At 39.4% G+C, this 14,941-nt stretch overlaps 1 protein-coding gene and 1 non-coding gene across 2 annotated transcripts; both read left to right on the forward strand.

The window, feature by feature from the left end:
- The first annotated feature begins 253 nt into the window (after positions 1-253).
- On the forward strand, positions 254-11,583 carry LOC139785153 (uncharacterized). The gene is made up of 19 exons (XM_071724299.1): positions 254-453; positions 1,523-2,214; positions 3,226-3,450; positions 3,773-4,080; positions 4,269-4,505; positions 4,851-5,337; positions 5,590-5,831; positions 6,085-6,282; positions 6,361-6,828; positions 6,920-6,964; positions 7,135-7,593; positions 7,694-7,855; positions 8,049-8,210; positions 8,294-8,671; positions 8,743-9,012; positions 9,190-9,818; positions 9,996-10,156; positions 10,501-10,685; positions 10,897-11,583. The coding sequence occupies exons 2-19, from the start codon at positions 2,070-2,072 to the stop codon at positions 11,254-11,256; spliced, it is 5,121 nt and encodes a 1,706-aa protein (XP_071580400.1). The 5' UTR covers positions 254-453; positions 1,523-2,069; the 3' UTR covers positions 11,257-11,583.
- Positions 11,584-11,884: 301 nt separating this feature from the next.
- Trnav-uac (transfer RNA valine (anticodon UAC)) lies at positions 11,885-11,957 on the forward strand. The gene has a single exon. It is a non-coding gene; the product is annotated as a tRNA-Val (tRNA).
- Positions 11,958-14,941: the final 2,984 nt, after the last annotated feature.

The following is a 14,941-nucleotide window of genomic DNA, read 5'->3' on the forward strand; positions in this document are numbered from 1 at the left end:
AGCCACGTTCTTTTTCCGACACTGCCGATAAAATATCATTCTGGTGCGCGTCCGCGTTACATTTACGGATGTATGGTAAAATCACTTACTACTTTATCGATGTTGTAATAACCCCGGCTGCAATGCCTGCAATTACCGACGTTCAGAAAGGGCCGAAAACCGGCCTTGCAGAATAACCAGCAGAAACGTCTGTCGTGGGCTGCGGTCAGCTGCGGTCGATTTGACGCTACAAATGCTTTGAAGCGTACTTCCTCTCCTTCCTTCTTCATTGAAAGAAAGGAGAAGAGGAATGCTTCGGAGTATTTGTAGCGTCAAGTGGACCGCAGCCGTAATAGTCGTAAAGTAAGGCAGAGAAAAACGTAAGTCGTAAAAGGCTGTACATACATAATACATACAATAGCCTACGTCACGTTCTCTGTCATCAGCCTTCGGGACCTTCCTTCTTTACGAATGGTATTTTATTTTATCTACAATATATAAATTTATCTAGACAACTCAAAATCTATAAAAATCGTCTAAGTAAATATCTTAAAACTTTCGAAAACAACTTATCGAATTATCAGAAAAAGAAACGAAAACTGATGAAATATCAGAGCTAGGGGAACAGAATAAGTAAGAGGAAATCGCGTTGTCTAAAGTTCCAAGAGTTTTTTAATGATCGAGGAATTGCGATACCGAGATTTAATATACCGGATATAATATACATTTATAGAAGAATATTTTTACGCTAATTATTTGATTAAAAATAGATATAGAAACTTTCGAGATCCTTTAAAAATAAAATAAATTTTCTATTAACAAAAAAAATTTACTATTGGAAATAGAGACATGGAAATAAGACATTAATTTCTAAACGTAAATTAAAATTCTAATTATCGTTGATTACGATTAAAAGAATTTTACGTCAGACTTTTATATCGTGCTTGAGAGAAAGAAAGCTGTCGAGGATGTTAATCAGAACGCACACGCAATCAATGAGGATATGAGATGTCAAAGTTCATAATAACTAGTGCTTCGGTCACTGACCACTATGCTTCTTGGTATACCGAGTGTTCCTTTCTAAACATTCGTACACAATTTTATACATTTAGAATTTAGAATATATAATTGCAAAATAAGGAAAATTGAAACAAAATAATGTTTCGTGTGAAATTAAATTTTTAACTTTTACGTTCGAAATCCGTAAGTAATTTGAAAGGCGTTTGAATTTCTTTTTTTTTCCACTCTTGTGTTTCCAACATGTTGGAATTATTTTATATACTTTTCATAAAAGTAATTAGGTAATGTTTCTTAATCTTTTGTAAATTAAGTGCAATGAAGTCACACTTCAAAGAAACAATGTGAGATGTATTATGTAAGAATTTCTAAAAGAATAAAGTTATTTTAGCTGTTTAAAAGGGAAAAAGAAAAACAAATTGAAAACTATTTGAAAGCTGTCAAATTAAATTCTTATGTTAAAGATTAGAAAGCCGTAGTTTTGTAAGATGAATTTCTATCGATTCCCTCTAATTTATTTTTACAGCCCAGTGACGTTCCCGATTATATCATGGTTGTAAAGGGAAGGAGGGACTAACCCGGTGACACTGCACCCTGCGGTCTATCTGCCATGCCTTATGCGAATCAGCGTTAATAGAGGAGACGTGGAACCATAACTAAAAAGCACATGTGTGCATGGAATGCGCAAGTAGTCATCTAGACGACAGTTGCACGCATGCATCGCAGTAGAGGAAAACCAGGCCGAAAGAGGAATGCATTTCGAATAAAGGGGTAGTCCAGCAAAGGGAAAAGAGGAGATAGTACGCATTCTATTACATTCGTTAACGTGTTACGTTAATCTGGAGGATGAGGGATGTTGAGTATTGAAGAAAGAGAAATAAAAATAGTGAGAAAGGAGGAAAGAAGTACGTAGAGAGGGGCTCCGACGATCCCGATGACCGGAAATACATCGTCACGAAGATTCTGTAACCGTGGACTCGGCGTATCGTATCTTTGGCGAGTCTAAGCCCACGTGGGGTGTCCTGTACGAGTACCGGAAAATTGGCGGAAGCATGTTCTGACGACGAGAGAAGATGCGGCCACGGGACCACGCCAGGGGGCAATGGAGAACGCTGCGATCCACGTGGATTGTGCTCCTCGCGCGTTCGCTGCTTCTGCCGGTACTCATCGCATCCGGTTTGCAGTCAAATGCAGCGGACGCCGCGCTGCAAGACGCAGGTAAGTTTCAAAAATTTCAACGCAGTGGTATTTAGCTTTTAAATTCGCTTTTAAATGGTTATCTTTTTTTTTTCATATGCGTTATTTTAATGTAGTTAAAAATATCTCCATTGCCATCGAAATTATTCGGAATGTTTCTAATTTTAAATTTTGGAGCATATAGAAAGACTCCCAAAATAAGAAGAAGCTCTATAAACGTATATTGAAATTTACTTCGTTTTAAGATATAATCTAGCGTTAAATTACTTACGATTATTATTAGACAGCTGTAGAGACTTTTCGGCAAAAAAAAAATTTAGAAATAAATTTTATTGAGGAAATATGAACAATATATGTGGTCTTTACTTTATAGTATTAATTACAATAAACTCGCGTGTTTAAATAACAAGGCAAACAAGTTGAACGATAATCATTTCGATAAGTTTTCGAAGTAAAAATTCTTTTCTTATGGCCATAACTCATAAAGGTCTATTACTGAACCGGTTGCTATATTTAAGAGAGAGAAATTTAGAAGAAAGCTCGTTTTTTCTGGTATGAGCTATATTGTCGATAGATGCGTTTCTAACTGATCTCTATTGCGCTAATTGACACGCGTATGTATTGCATGCAAAGTTGCGTGTCACAGCGGCATCCTCTTAAATTGGTCCAGACATACGTTCCAACGACTTGAATTATGACTTGCAGGTTCACGGGTTACTGGGTTTCTAGTCGTTCGTTGTGCCTATTATATCTGTGCATTCCCATTTTTAGCCTCGTCTTCCCATTTTAGCCATGTTACGTAATCGCTCTATTAAAAACGAAAACCATCAAATACGATTTCTCTTGCAATTAGAAAAACAATAATACGTGTCTCAAATGAAGAATAAGAGAAGCTAAGGCTCTTTCTTTTCTTTCCTATTATTTTGTATTTTTCTCTTATTCTTTCTTTTTTAACAACTGCTACATTATATCCACGTTACTCTTAATGCGATGCTGCTTCTTTAGCTTAGCTGAAAATTTTTTTAATTTCAGCGAAGAACGTGACTGATCTAATTGAAGCCACGGGGATGCAAGAGCAACTCTTTGGAATGAGAAGGACGGAAAGTCGGTGCAGAGATGGCACGGTCGCGTATGACATCATGGAAGCCGCGATCCTGATGACTCCTACCAATACGCTATTTCCGACCGGTGTACCACAGGATTTCTCTATCTTAGTTGTTGCAAAGCCGATGCAAGCTAACGAGTCAACGACCAAAGGTAATTTATAATTGTTCGCAGGTAGCTATAATTAGACGCGCTTACATTTGTATATCCATTAAAGCGTTTATAATGTCATTCAATAAAAAATCGAGGCTCTTTTCTAAAAGATAATACAAAATAATTTGAAAACTTTAAAAGCGATCTTTGATACTTAAAAATTCTGTTGAGTGATAAATTTCTATTGATTTGTTCATTTTGCACAATTTCTTAAATCTCGAAGTTATTTAAATGTCGAATTTTATTAACTTGAAAATTGCAAAAAAGTTATCACTTTCATCTTACAAACTAAAGTCTTTGTTTAATTGATATTCGGCTGTAGATTACTCCACGTCAGTACTCTTTACTATCTATGGTGACAGAGGTGAGGAACAGTTGATTCTTTCGTTGGGACGCGACATTAAACTCTTCTATGACACAAATTCGGACGATAGGAGTGAACCGATTTCCTTTGGTGTCGATGTTTCCGACGGGCGGTGGCATCGATTGGGAGTTAGCATCAAGGGCGATGCCGTTACGATTATTCTCGATTGTAACAGGCACATCACGAAAAAGTTGCGGAGGAACCTCGAGAAACCGATTGCCGGCATCGTAATGATTGGACAGCAACTTAAGGGCGATTTATATCTGGTGGGCGAAAAATTCAGAATAATAATAACAACAAAAAAGTTAAATAAGAGTTGATAGAGAATTTAAATGGTCTTCTTCGTGAAGAGATTGTATCATCTTTATAATTAAATGTGAAAAGTTAAATTTACATTTGTAAAATCTTAAGATTTTACAAATGTTTTAAACAAGATTGGTTTATATTTATCCAGGGAAGTCTCGAGATGCTGAAGATTGCTGTAAATCCGGACGCTGCTTACGAAATCTGCACACTGTTTGCCCCAGATTGTGAGCACCAATCAAGGCATACATTGAATTATAATTCATCTTTTAATGAAGATGATTACAAAGAGGAGACTGAGAAAGATTCGGATGAAGATGATAACGGAGACTTTCCACTTCATGAGACGATCAATACAATTAATGTATTTCGATCAACAGAGAATCCTGTAAGAATGAATAAAATTAAATGAATGTGAAGTAAATTAACATAAAAGAGACTAATAGATAGAAATTATATCTTATAAAAATTTAAACTGTTATTTTTCTATAATGTACATATTATTAATTTATATTTATTTATAGCTATAAAATTGCTTTTTAATGAAATTGATCTAGGAATGAATGCACAGTGTTAAAGATAAAGTAAACTTGATGAAGTTAAATTAAAAATCTTATTATTTAAGATTAAATCACATTGTAATATTATATATTATTATTACAAAAATTATACATACCTAGAAGATTCATGATAGAACTCTAATCTTATAGACATTGATGTCCAATTATTTCAGATATTTTACGAAATGGAAACGACGACGACGACGACGACGACTGCGAATGTGTACAATACGGAATCAAATTATCAGCAAAATTACGGGGAATTAGCAAATAACCCTTATGATGGAGAATATGTAAAGCGTTATAATACCCGAGGTCCATCTGGACCCCGTGGGTTTCCCGGGCCGCCAGGAGTACCCGGTTCTCCCGGCAAGAAGGGCGAATCCGGTCGAGATGGACTGTCTGGATTGCCCGGTGTATCGGGTCCACCAGGCAACGTCTTCGTGATACCTACAGTAAATCAACAGGATAACGAAAAGGGGCCGGATTCTCAAGCGGAAATGTTGCGGCAGTTGATATCTCAACATATGCATGCGATAAGAGGCGTAGAAGGCCCGATGGGTCTTACGGGCGTTCCGGGTCCAGATGGACCGCCTGGACCTCAGGGTCAGAAAGGAGAACCTGGTGAAATTGGCGAATCTGGACCTAGAGGGGACCAAGGTATAGAACAACAACTTTTGGTACTTGTAAAAGATTATAATGACGATTTGTTTCGTAAAGTTATCGATTCTTAATTTTTTTATGTATTAAGAGATTAATTAAAAGATTTTTTAAAAATTCTTTTGTATTTTGCTTTCAGTTTACTTAAATTCCTGTTTCTTAAGATTAAAATTCGAACTTTGTGGAATGATTTTCTTATAATTTCTGTAAATCCGCTTCTCACAGGAATTAAAGAAAGCAGATTTTTTACAGGAAGTCCCGGAAATCCTGGTAGGGAGGGTAGAAGAGGTCATCCCGGCAGAGACGGTGAACGCGGCCTCAGTGGACCACCAGGGATAAAAGGCGAACAAGGGCCAATAGGATTACCAGGTCTACCGGGTGATAAAGGTGAACGGGGACCCTCAGGAAAATCTGGAGAACTAGGTTTACCAGGTCACGAAGGAATGCAGGGTGAAGACGGCCCTCCGGGTTTACCAGGCCTACCTGGTGAATTGGTAAAAATGTTATTACGATTTTATTTCTAAAAAAGAATATTAAATGACGAAGAATATAAAATAAGTTTTTCTAAAACAGTATATTAAATAATACATATTTTTAAGTAGATTTATTTATTTAGAGTTAAAATATCAAATTAAGAAAAAAGATATATGTTAAAAAAATGTATGTAGCAATGTGATTTAAAGATAATTTTTTTAAAATGAATCTAAAGAATGGAAAGTAAAATTTGGATGCGATTTACTTACGTAGGGTCCGAGAGGGTTTATTGGACCAAGAGGTTTCCCCGGATTACCGGGTAATCCTGGTATTCCTGGAAGCGAAGGGCCACCCGGTATTAAAGGTAATGCTGGTCCACTCGGTCCACCTGGGGCACCGGGACAATCAGGACCTGCAGGCTCAATAGGATCGCCAGGACCTCAAGGTCCACCAGGGCCGATCGGTTTAGTTGTAAGTTATGGATACGATTTTTTTTTCGGTTGTGCCATGATTTTGGCTACATTCAATATAATTCAATTTTATTAAAAGGGTCCACAAGGAAAGCCCGGAATTCCCGGTCTTCCGGGTGCTGACGGATCTCCTGGACTTCCGGGGAATTCTGGAATTCCAGGAATGAAGGGCGAGCAAGGTCCACCGGGCTCACAGGGACCGGTGGGATTTCCGGGTGTCCGAGGTGTGAAGGGTGACGAAGGGCAACGTGGTCCACTGGGTGAACGCGGCGAGAAAGGTGAGAGAGGTTTGGAGGGTGAAAAAGGCGACGCAGGAATGAAGGGAGAGCCCGGAGCGACAGGCCCGCAGGGAATTCCTGGCCTCGAAGGTTTGGATGGGCCGAAAGGTTTCGAGGGACCTCGTGGTGAAACTGGGTCCGCAGGCTCGCCTGGAGAAAAGGGAAAGATAGGCATACCGGGATATGCTGGCTATCCCGGAAATCCTGGAGAAAAGGGGGACAAAGGGCAACTAGGAATTCAAGGGTCAAGCGGCGATAAAGGAGAAAGAGTAATGTTGATGAATAAATGCAAAGTTTTAAATAATGATCTTAATGTCTTGTAAAAAAATATTGTTTGTTTTTTCTCTTTCTTTCTTTTAGGGAAACAGCGGATTACAAGGAGAACGTGGTACAACAGGCCCACGGGTAAATTTTTATTGTATATAACGTTTCACAATTATAGACTTCTCACACGCAAATAAATGCGTATAAAATTATTTTATTAATTAAGTAATGTAAAATATTAAATAATGTAAAATAAATATATCAAACGATAATTTTAGTCAGTTAAATAATTTACTACAAATATCATATAGGGCTTTAGAGGAACTCGTGGTAGAAGAGGAGCGGAAGGATTACCAGGACCAAAGGGCGACACTGGTCAACCAGGACCCTCTGGATCGTCAGGCGATGTTGGTCCTCCCGGTGTTGAAGGTTCACGTGGATTCGTGGGACCATCGGGTCCACCAGGTCTCGATGGAAAGGACGGTATACCAGGTCCGCCCGGCGAGCGTGGTCCAGCTGGCGAATCGGGACCTACAGGACCTCCGGGAATTCCCGGTGTTATTGGTCCTCCAGGACCACCTGGAGAACCTGGTCAACCAGGCGAACTTGGAGCACCTGGCAATCCGGGAGCTCCGGGTGAGATTGGTCTACCGGGTGAACAAGGGAAAGAAGGACCGCTGGGTCCAGTCGGCCTGATGGGAATCAAAGGATTGCCGGGTCCTGGCGGATTACCAGGATTTCCAGGTGAAAGAGGTCTGAGCGGTCTGCCGGTTAGTTATATTCAGAATAAGGCTTGTAAGATGTAAACTTAATAATTTTTAATATTTAATTATAACAAGACGCATGTTTAATTTCAATTGTAAATTCTAGGGATTGCCTGGCTTGAAAGGTGAGATGGGACCTGTCGGAGCTCAGGGACCGCCTGGCGATAAGGGTGCTCAAGGTGATCCCGGTAAAGATGGACCACCAGGCCCAGAAGGGAAACAAGGACACAAAGGATACAAGGGTTCTACCGGACTCAAAGGCGAAAAAGTAACTATAAGCAGAGATAATTATATAATTTAAATTCTGTTTAAAGCTTTTTGATGTCTTTAATATTTTTTTAGACGTGCGATATATACTTATGATCACAAGAATAAAAAGTATAATGTTCAATAATAATGCAATTAAACAATATGATTAAATATGATTAAAATATTTTTTATTTAATATTTTTATTTAACAGGGCGATCCTGGATCAGCTGGACCTATAGGTCGTGATGGTCTACCAGGACAACGAGGTTTACCTGGGTCACCCGGACCAGTTGGTTCCCCGGGCGAAGACGGCGATAAAGGAAATGTAGGTCCACCCGGCGAAAAAGGATTTAAAGGATCTCAGGGGAATATAGTATGTATATTTGATTGATTGATATAAATAAGATAAGTTTAAGCGATAAATAATTATTTTAATCTTGCTACCATAATATACAGGGCCTTCTGGGTCCACAAGGAGTACAAGGACCACGTGGTGAACCTGGTGCGGTAGGTCTTCCTGGAGAGAAAGGACTACCAGGAGAGATTGGACCGCGAGGGTCAAAAGGCGAGGTCGGTCCGGTCGGAGCAACTGGGCCAGCTGGGCCTGTAGGACCGAATGGTTTACCGGGTCAACCAGGGCCAAAAGGCGAAGTCGGAGATCCTGGAGCGATTGGTCCTGTAGGGCTACCGGGAACTCCCGGAGAACGAGGTCCGAGAGGATCAAAGGGCCTTAAGGGTGCAGAAGGCCTGCCGGGTCCAGAGGGTCGTCAAGGCGAAAAAGGAGACAGTGGAACGCCAGGACCTCCCGGAAAACCAGGAGTGGAGGGCAAACAGGTAAGATATACGTATTCTCGAAATTTTGTTATAGTGTCACACATTGTTATTTATCTACTAATGCACTTAAGGGAGAAAGAGGTCCATCTGGAACGAAAGGGGAAGAAGGCAAGATAGGATTTCTTGGACTTCCTGGACTACGAGGATTAACCGGTCCCGAGGGACCAAAAGGTGACGTTGGATTACCTGGCCTTCCTGGTCCATCCGGAGAACCCGGTCTCATAGGCGTGAAAGGCGAGACTGGAAAGGACGGCGAGGATGGACGCGCAGGCGATCCTGGCGTACCAGGCGAAGCTGGCTTACCTGGCAAGGAAGGATTACCGGGTCCTCCCGGGAAACCGGTATGAAAATTTTAATTTATTTATTAAAAGATAATGCTATCTACTCTTAAAAAATGATAATAATGAATTAAATAAGTAATTACATATTTTAAAATGTACTTTTAAATATATGTAAGAGAATTCTTAAATATATAAAACATTAAAAAATTTTATTATATAAATATTGTTAATTTCTAGGGTCCAGAAGGGCCGGCGGGTCAGCAAGGTAATACAGGTTTGCCAGGAGAGAAAGGAGACATTGGTCTTCCTGGAGCGCCGGGTCTTGAAGGGCCTATCGGACCTCAAGGTCCTCCTGGTTTGCCTGGTTTTCCAGGAGAAAGAGGTTTGCCAGGCGCTGCCGGGGAAAACGGTCTCTTAGGCATGCCGGGAACTACTGGCGCTCCTGGGATTATCGGGCCGATCGGTCCGAAAGGTCAGAAAGGTGAGAAAGGTCGCAGAGGTATTAAAGGACATCGAGGCGAACTGGGGCTCGTTGGAATCAAAGGCGACCACGGAAAGCGGGGAGAAAAAGGTGATCGCGGACTGCCTGGGATGGAAGGGCCCAAAGGAAATCCTGGACGCGCAGGTCACGATGGACCCAGAGGAGAACTAGGATTTGTCGGTTTACCTGGACCACCAGGACCATCCGGGCCGAAAGGTTATGCCGGGAATGACGGGATGCGAGGTGACGCAGGTCCGTCGGGTCCGCCAGGACCACCAGGACCGCCTGGCCTATCAACGGGACAATTCGATTTCGAAGGGATAATACCGCCGACGATATTTCGTGATCAATCGGCTAGAAGAAAACGCGACGCTTCCGAAAATATGTAAGAATCTTTCTATGATTCGATCTAGAAAGAAAATTCGCAAATATTATATCAAAAGTTATATCGCTTTTATAACATTCTTTACTCTGTTTTACGTATTTGATTAAATTGTAAGCTTTCGTTTAGCGGATTTGAATTTTAGAATTGTAGAGAGATTAATTTTCTTGATGTATTTAGCGAGGAAGAGGAGATATTTGACAAGAAGCTCTTAGACATAAACAAGTCTTTTTTAAACATACAACAGCAATTGCATTTAATGCGTAAGCCAATTGGTACCAGAGAAATTCCGGCGAGAACGTGCAGAGATCTGTATTACGGACACCCCGATTTGAAGGATGGTAAAGTCACTCTTCTGCTACAGTTTTCAATCACATGTCGCATTAAATTTTTATAAGTAAATTTTAATATTGTGCAAACAAAACAATACCAATAACTCTCTTCTTGAAAGAAAGTACTCATTGTTGATAATAAATACTTTTAATAGATATCATACATTTTGATAAATTTTTGATATTTATATTTTGATAGTTTCGCTTAAAACTTTTTCTAAGGCTTTATTCTATCACTTTGTGTAAAGCTCGGTTCTTTTATTGATAACATTTTTTACGGTAGAATATAATAAAAAAACTGAGTATATCTCCACTGAGAGTTAGAAGATTTTATTACGCTTTGTGTCAAACAGGTTGGTACTGGATCGATCCAAACCTGGGCATGCCCGACGACGCTATCAGCGTGTTCTGCAACATCACGAACATGGGCGAGACTTGCGTCTTTCCGGATATCCACAGTAGTCTCATGCCGAACATACCGTGGAGGAAAGAAGACAATAAAACCGACTGGTACTCACATTTACGCGGAGGATTTAGAGTAAGATTAATGAAATTTTCATTCCTTTTAATACGCTTAATTATTCTTGCAATTAACTTTATTATCATCATTATATTAATGCTAATTAAATATCAGGTCTGAGACGTTTCTTGCAACATTATCAAAAGACTGTTGGCTAAACAAATAAATAAATGAATAAAATTACGAAGTCTAGAGGTATAAATCTTAGAGAATCAATTATGTTTTCCAGATAAGTTACGAGACGATCGGAGTGGTGCAGATGAACTTCCTGCGTCTGCTCAGTCAAGAAGCTTACCAGAACTTTACGTACACGTGCATGAACAGCGTCGCCTGGTACGACGGTGAAGATCGGGGTTACAATCTCTCGGTGCGATTACTCGGCGACAACGAGGATGAATTCTCGTTTAACGGTATTATGCCTCACGTCATCGCGGACGGGTGCAAGAGCCGGAGTGGCAAGGAGGAGACCGTGTTCTTAATTCGCACCAGGAAGCTGCAGCAGCTGCCGCTGGTCGATTTTTACCCGGTCGATTACGGATCGCCGCAGCAAGCTTTCGGCTTCGAAGTCGGCCCGGTTTGCTTCAAATAGGTCAGTGAACTGATCACACTGTTCTCTCGCGATTATTATCTTTATGCGATTCTTACGTGATTACGTATTATACGAGAGGTACAGTTTAAGGCAAAGTTCGATTTACGCATAATTCAGGAAACGAGAGGTTATCATGTATTTATAGCATAATTATGGCCTTTATATGTAACATGTTTTAACTTTTTTTTTTTGTATGTACAGTATAGGCCGATGTTTTAAAATATGTTTATAGATATGATAATTTATATAAATAATACGCTTAATATGTCTATAAATAAAACGGCCTGTTAATTATTGACTGTCTCTCAATTTACTCTCAAACACATGTTCCAGCTGTTAATAATTCTTAATTAATTATTTTAAACGTATACTAATTAATATCATTGATTGTTAAAATTAATTAAATTCGGATTATTCTAAAGTAGATTTTACATTTTAATTTTCGATTATGTATTTAATTATTTATTAATATATACGGATTTTTGCTTATCTCTAAGTACATATACAATAATGCTATAAATTATCAACTCATTATTTCATTATTTATCTTTAATGTATATTAATATTTTGTACATGTATAGTGACATAATGAACAGTTTAGCCTTATTTAAGAATAGTATTGCCGTCAGGTTCCGTGGTGTAGCGGTTATCACGTCTGCTTTACACGCAGAAGGTCGCCAGTTCGATCCCGGCCGGAACCACTTTTTTTTTTCCTATACTTTTGTTGCTTTGGTATGAAATATTCTAGAAAGCATGCCATTTAATATTTTTATAAATGATAAAACAAGGAATGAGAATGTACAATTCACTTTTACAACTGCATAGTGTTACGGATATTGATAGAAAAAAATTGAGATATTACATTTTTTCATAATTTTCTTCTATCAAAGCATAAAATGTATTACGAAGTGTTTGGTGATATATTCCAAAGGTATCTTATATTGTTTAATAATTATGATTGTCAAAATAATAGACTAGATTGCAGAAATAATTGTCATATTCGTCGAGGACTGAGCATTTATTAATACATTTACTCTATATTTACATTTCAAGCATACATCTGTGGAACTGAGTTCAACCAGAAAAATAAGAAGAAATCAATTCGGTAATTTCTTTGAGTAATTAGTCTCTAGGAAATGAATGAAGCTAAACTTATCTGCGAGAAAACTGTCGAGCGCTTCATCGAGTGCTGCTAGCCGACGTCACACTTATCGACTCCCGGGCGAGGGGGCGAAAGTATGAAAAGATTCGAGTGAGAGATAGGGTGGATCGAAAGGAATCCGCGAGAATGGCGAGATATGCGTGGGCGAACCGTGAGAAACCGCAGGTGACACCTTGTCATGGCGGTCGGCGGTTCACACTTCGGTTTCTTTCGTCCTTTTTCTGGTGACAAGACAACCGAAGTAACGGTGCAGGGCCGCTTTCAGCGTGAAATTGAGAAAGTGGAAAGCACTCAGTCGTGCTAAATCTAGCGAAGTTAAGGAAGTGAACTTTAAATCGTATTGTAAGGAAATAAACAATAGAGAAGAATTTTATACATATATTTTAAAAAATATATTGAGATATATCATAGCAAATATATATTACTTGTAAAAGCATGAAAATATATCGTAAAAACACAAGATTAATTAACGAAGATCTGTAGATCTTAGAATCGACAAGCAAGTTCAAAAATTTTCCTTCTCTTCTAATATAACTCTTCGAAGATACACTGTAAAGTGTCTAAATATTGTTGGTTTGCTATCTCAAGAATATTTTTAAAGTATTCTGTATTTCGTAGTAAATACAATGAGTCAACGAATTGTCACGATAAAACGGCGGCGATAGTCCTATTGTAGGAGACGGCGTCCCTGCAGGCGTCGAGCGTCTTTTTCAGCGAAGCGCGGTAGGAGGGATAAAAGGTTTCCTTGTTTAACAAAATATCGTCTCCGAGCCATTAGCCCGACCGTTACCACTTCAGCGCGATTTTCTGCTCCCGCTATCGCGTCGAGGAGGCACTCGAGGATCTTGCGGATCCTACGAGCTATCAAACGCAGACCTGCCTTTCTCCACCCTCCAAGGATAACTTCGATATGTTGAAATTAACGGGAGAGCTCGGTGGCTCGGTACCCTCGAGACTGTCGCCGTTAACTCGACCTTTAATTTCCGTCAAAGTGATCATGATGCCTTTCCTTCGTTTCTTTATTTATTTTACGTTTTTAGGAGGCATCCGGAGATGATGAATGGCTTATAAAAAATTAAGGCGCAATCCTGTCATTCCCGCATTAAAATTTTTAAAAAATTATATAGATTATAGAATGTTTTTTTCTAGAAGAAATGAATTTCAAGTTTGTCAAGATATCAAATTTTAATTTATATATGTTATACATTTCAAAATAAATTCCTGTCTCTTGTTAATCTTTAAAAATATTTTTGAACAAACAAACTTTTTTTTCTTCAGGCTTACTTCTGTGCTGATCAATCTCGCGAGTTCCATACGTCGTACATAAAATATCTAATGGATAAAACGATGGCCTGATCGTATACACGTATACTCTCGAGATGGCGATCATTGATTTCCAGGGAAATAATAAATGAAATATTCATAATAGTGTATACCATTACGCCTGTCTTGCGTAACCGTAACGTCGCAGCGCCGTGAGAAACTACCAGATGTCACAGTCACTCCCAGAGTACGGTAACAGGAATGTATTCCAACGAGGCCTGTCAGATCTTTATTTAAGGATCAATCATTGCCGAAGTCGATCTATGTAAATCGATCTAGAAACTACGCAGCGTGATCGTAGGGTAAGATTCGAATAATGTTTGAAATGAAAATCTATTTAAAAATATGCAGAATGCTTCAGGATTGTCATTCGAAGGTGATGCTTTCTTAACAAAAATTTAATTTCATTTTTGAAGTTCAATTTTAAATGTTTTTATAATTCACAAAAATAGATTTGTTATACCTAAAAATTCTATAAAAATAAAATTTACGGTTCTAAATTTTATTTCTAGAGTTTAATGCACAATATTTTTTAAACCTTGGATCTACAATATTTTATTAATGAAAAATCTTCAAATCTTTAATTCGTTTATACAATACAACACAATTGTTCATTAATTTATCAATATTAAGTTTACACATGTTTTAGTCTTTCTTACATTCTCACTCATTTTTGCTTCTTTTTTCCTCTTTTTCATTACGTTTTATCATTGAATGCTGAAAAGGGTTTGACCAAGTATAAAATAAATTTCCTTTCCACACAATCAAAGAGGGGGTCTCTCTCTCTCGCTTTCCCTCACACCCCTCTCGCGGTTCGCTCGATAACGCCGCCGGTGGTTCTTCGCGATTAGCCGGAGGGAGAGGCGGTAAGAGCCGCGCGCGGGAATTGACTTTCGCGCTCCGACTCACTCACCGCCGTTTACAACAGGGTGGAAGAGAGGATATTCCTCGCTGCTTAGTCGAGGGGTTGTGCTCGTTCAACCCCTACGAGGATCGCGAGATCTGGGGCTCCGCCTGTCGGCCAATCGTCGTCGCCGGTCGACGTCTCGCGCACGTGTTCTCGCGTCGACGGACAGCTCGTCCGCCCAGCCGCGCGAGCCCCCGGGGGATGATAATTCACGCTGGCTGACACCCTTCTCTGCGCCACCGCCGCGAGCCGCGGCCAGATCGCGACGGGCAAAAATTACGAGTTATACAAAT

Source organism: Temnothorax nylanderi, unplaced genomic scaffold (assembly GCF_030848795.1).
Source record: "Temnothorax nylanderi isolate EJ_2023f unplaced genomic scaffold, tnyl_v1.0 TNYL_tig0008_pilon, whole genome shotgun sequence".
NCBI classification, from domain to species: domain Eukaryota; kingdom Metazoa; phylum Arthropoda; class Insecta; order Hymenoptera; family Formicidae; genus Temnothorax; species Temnothorax nylanderi.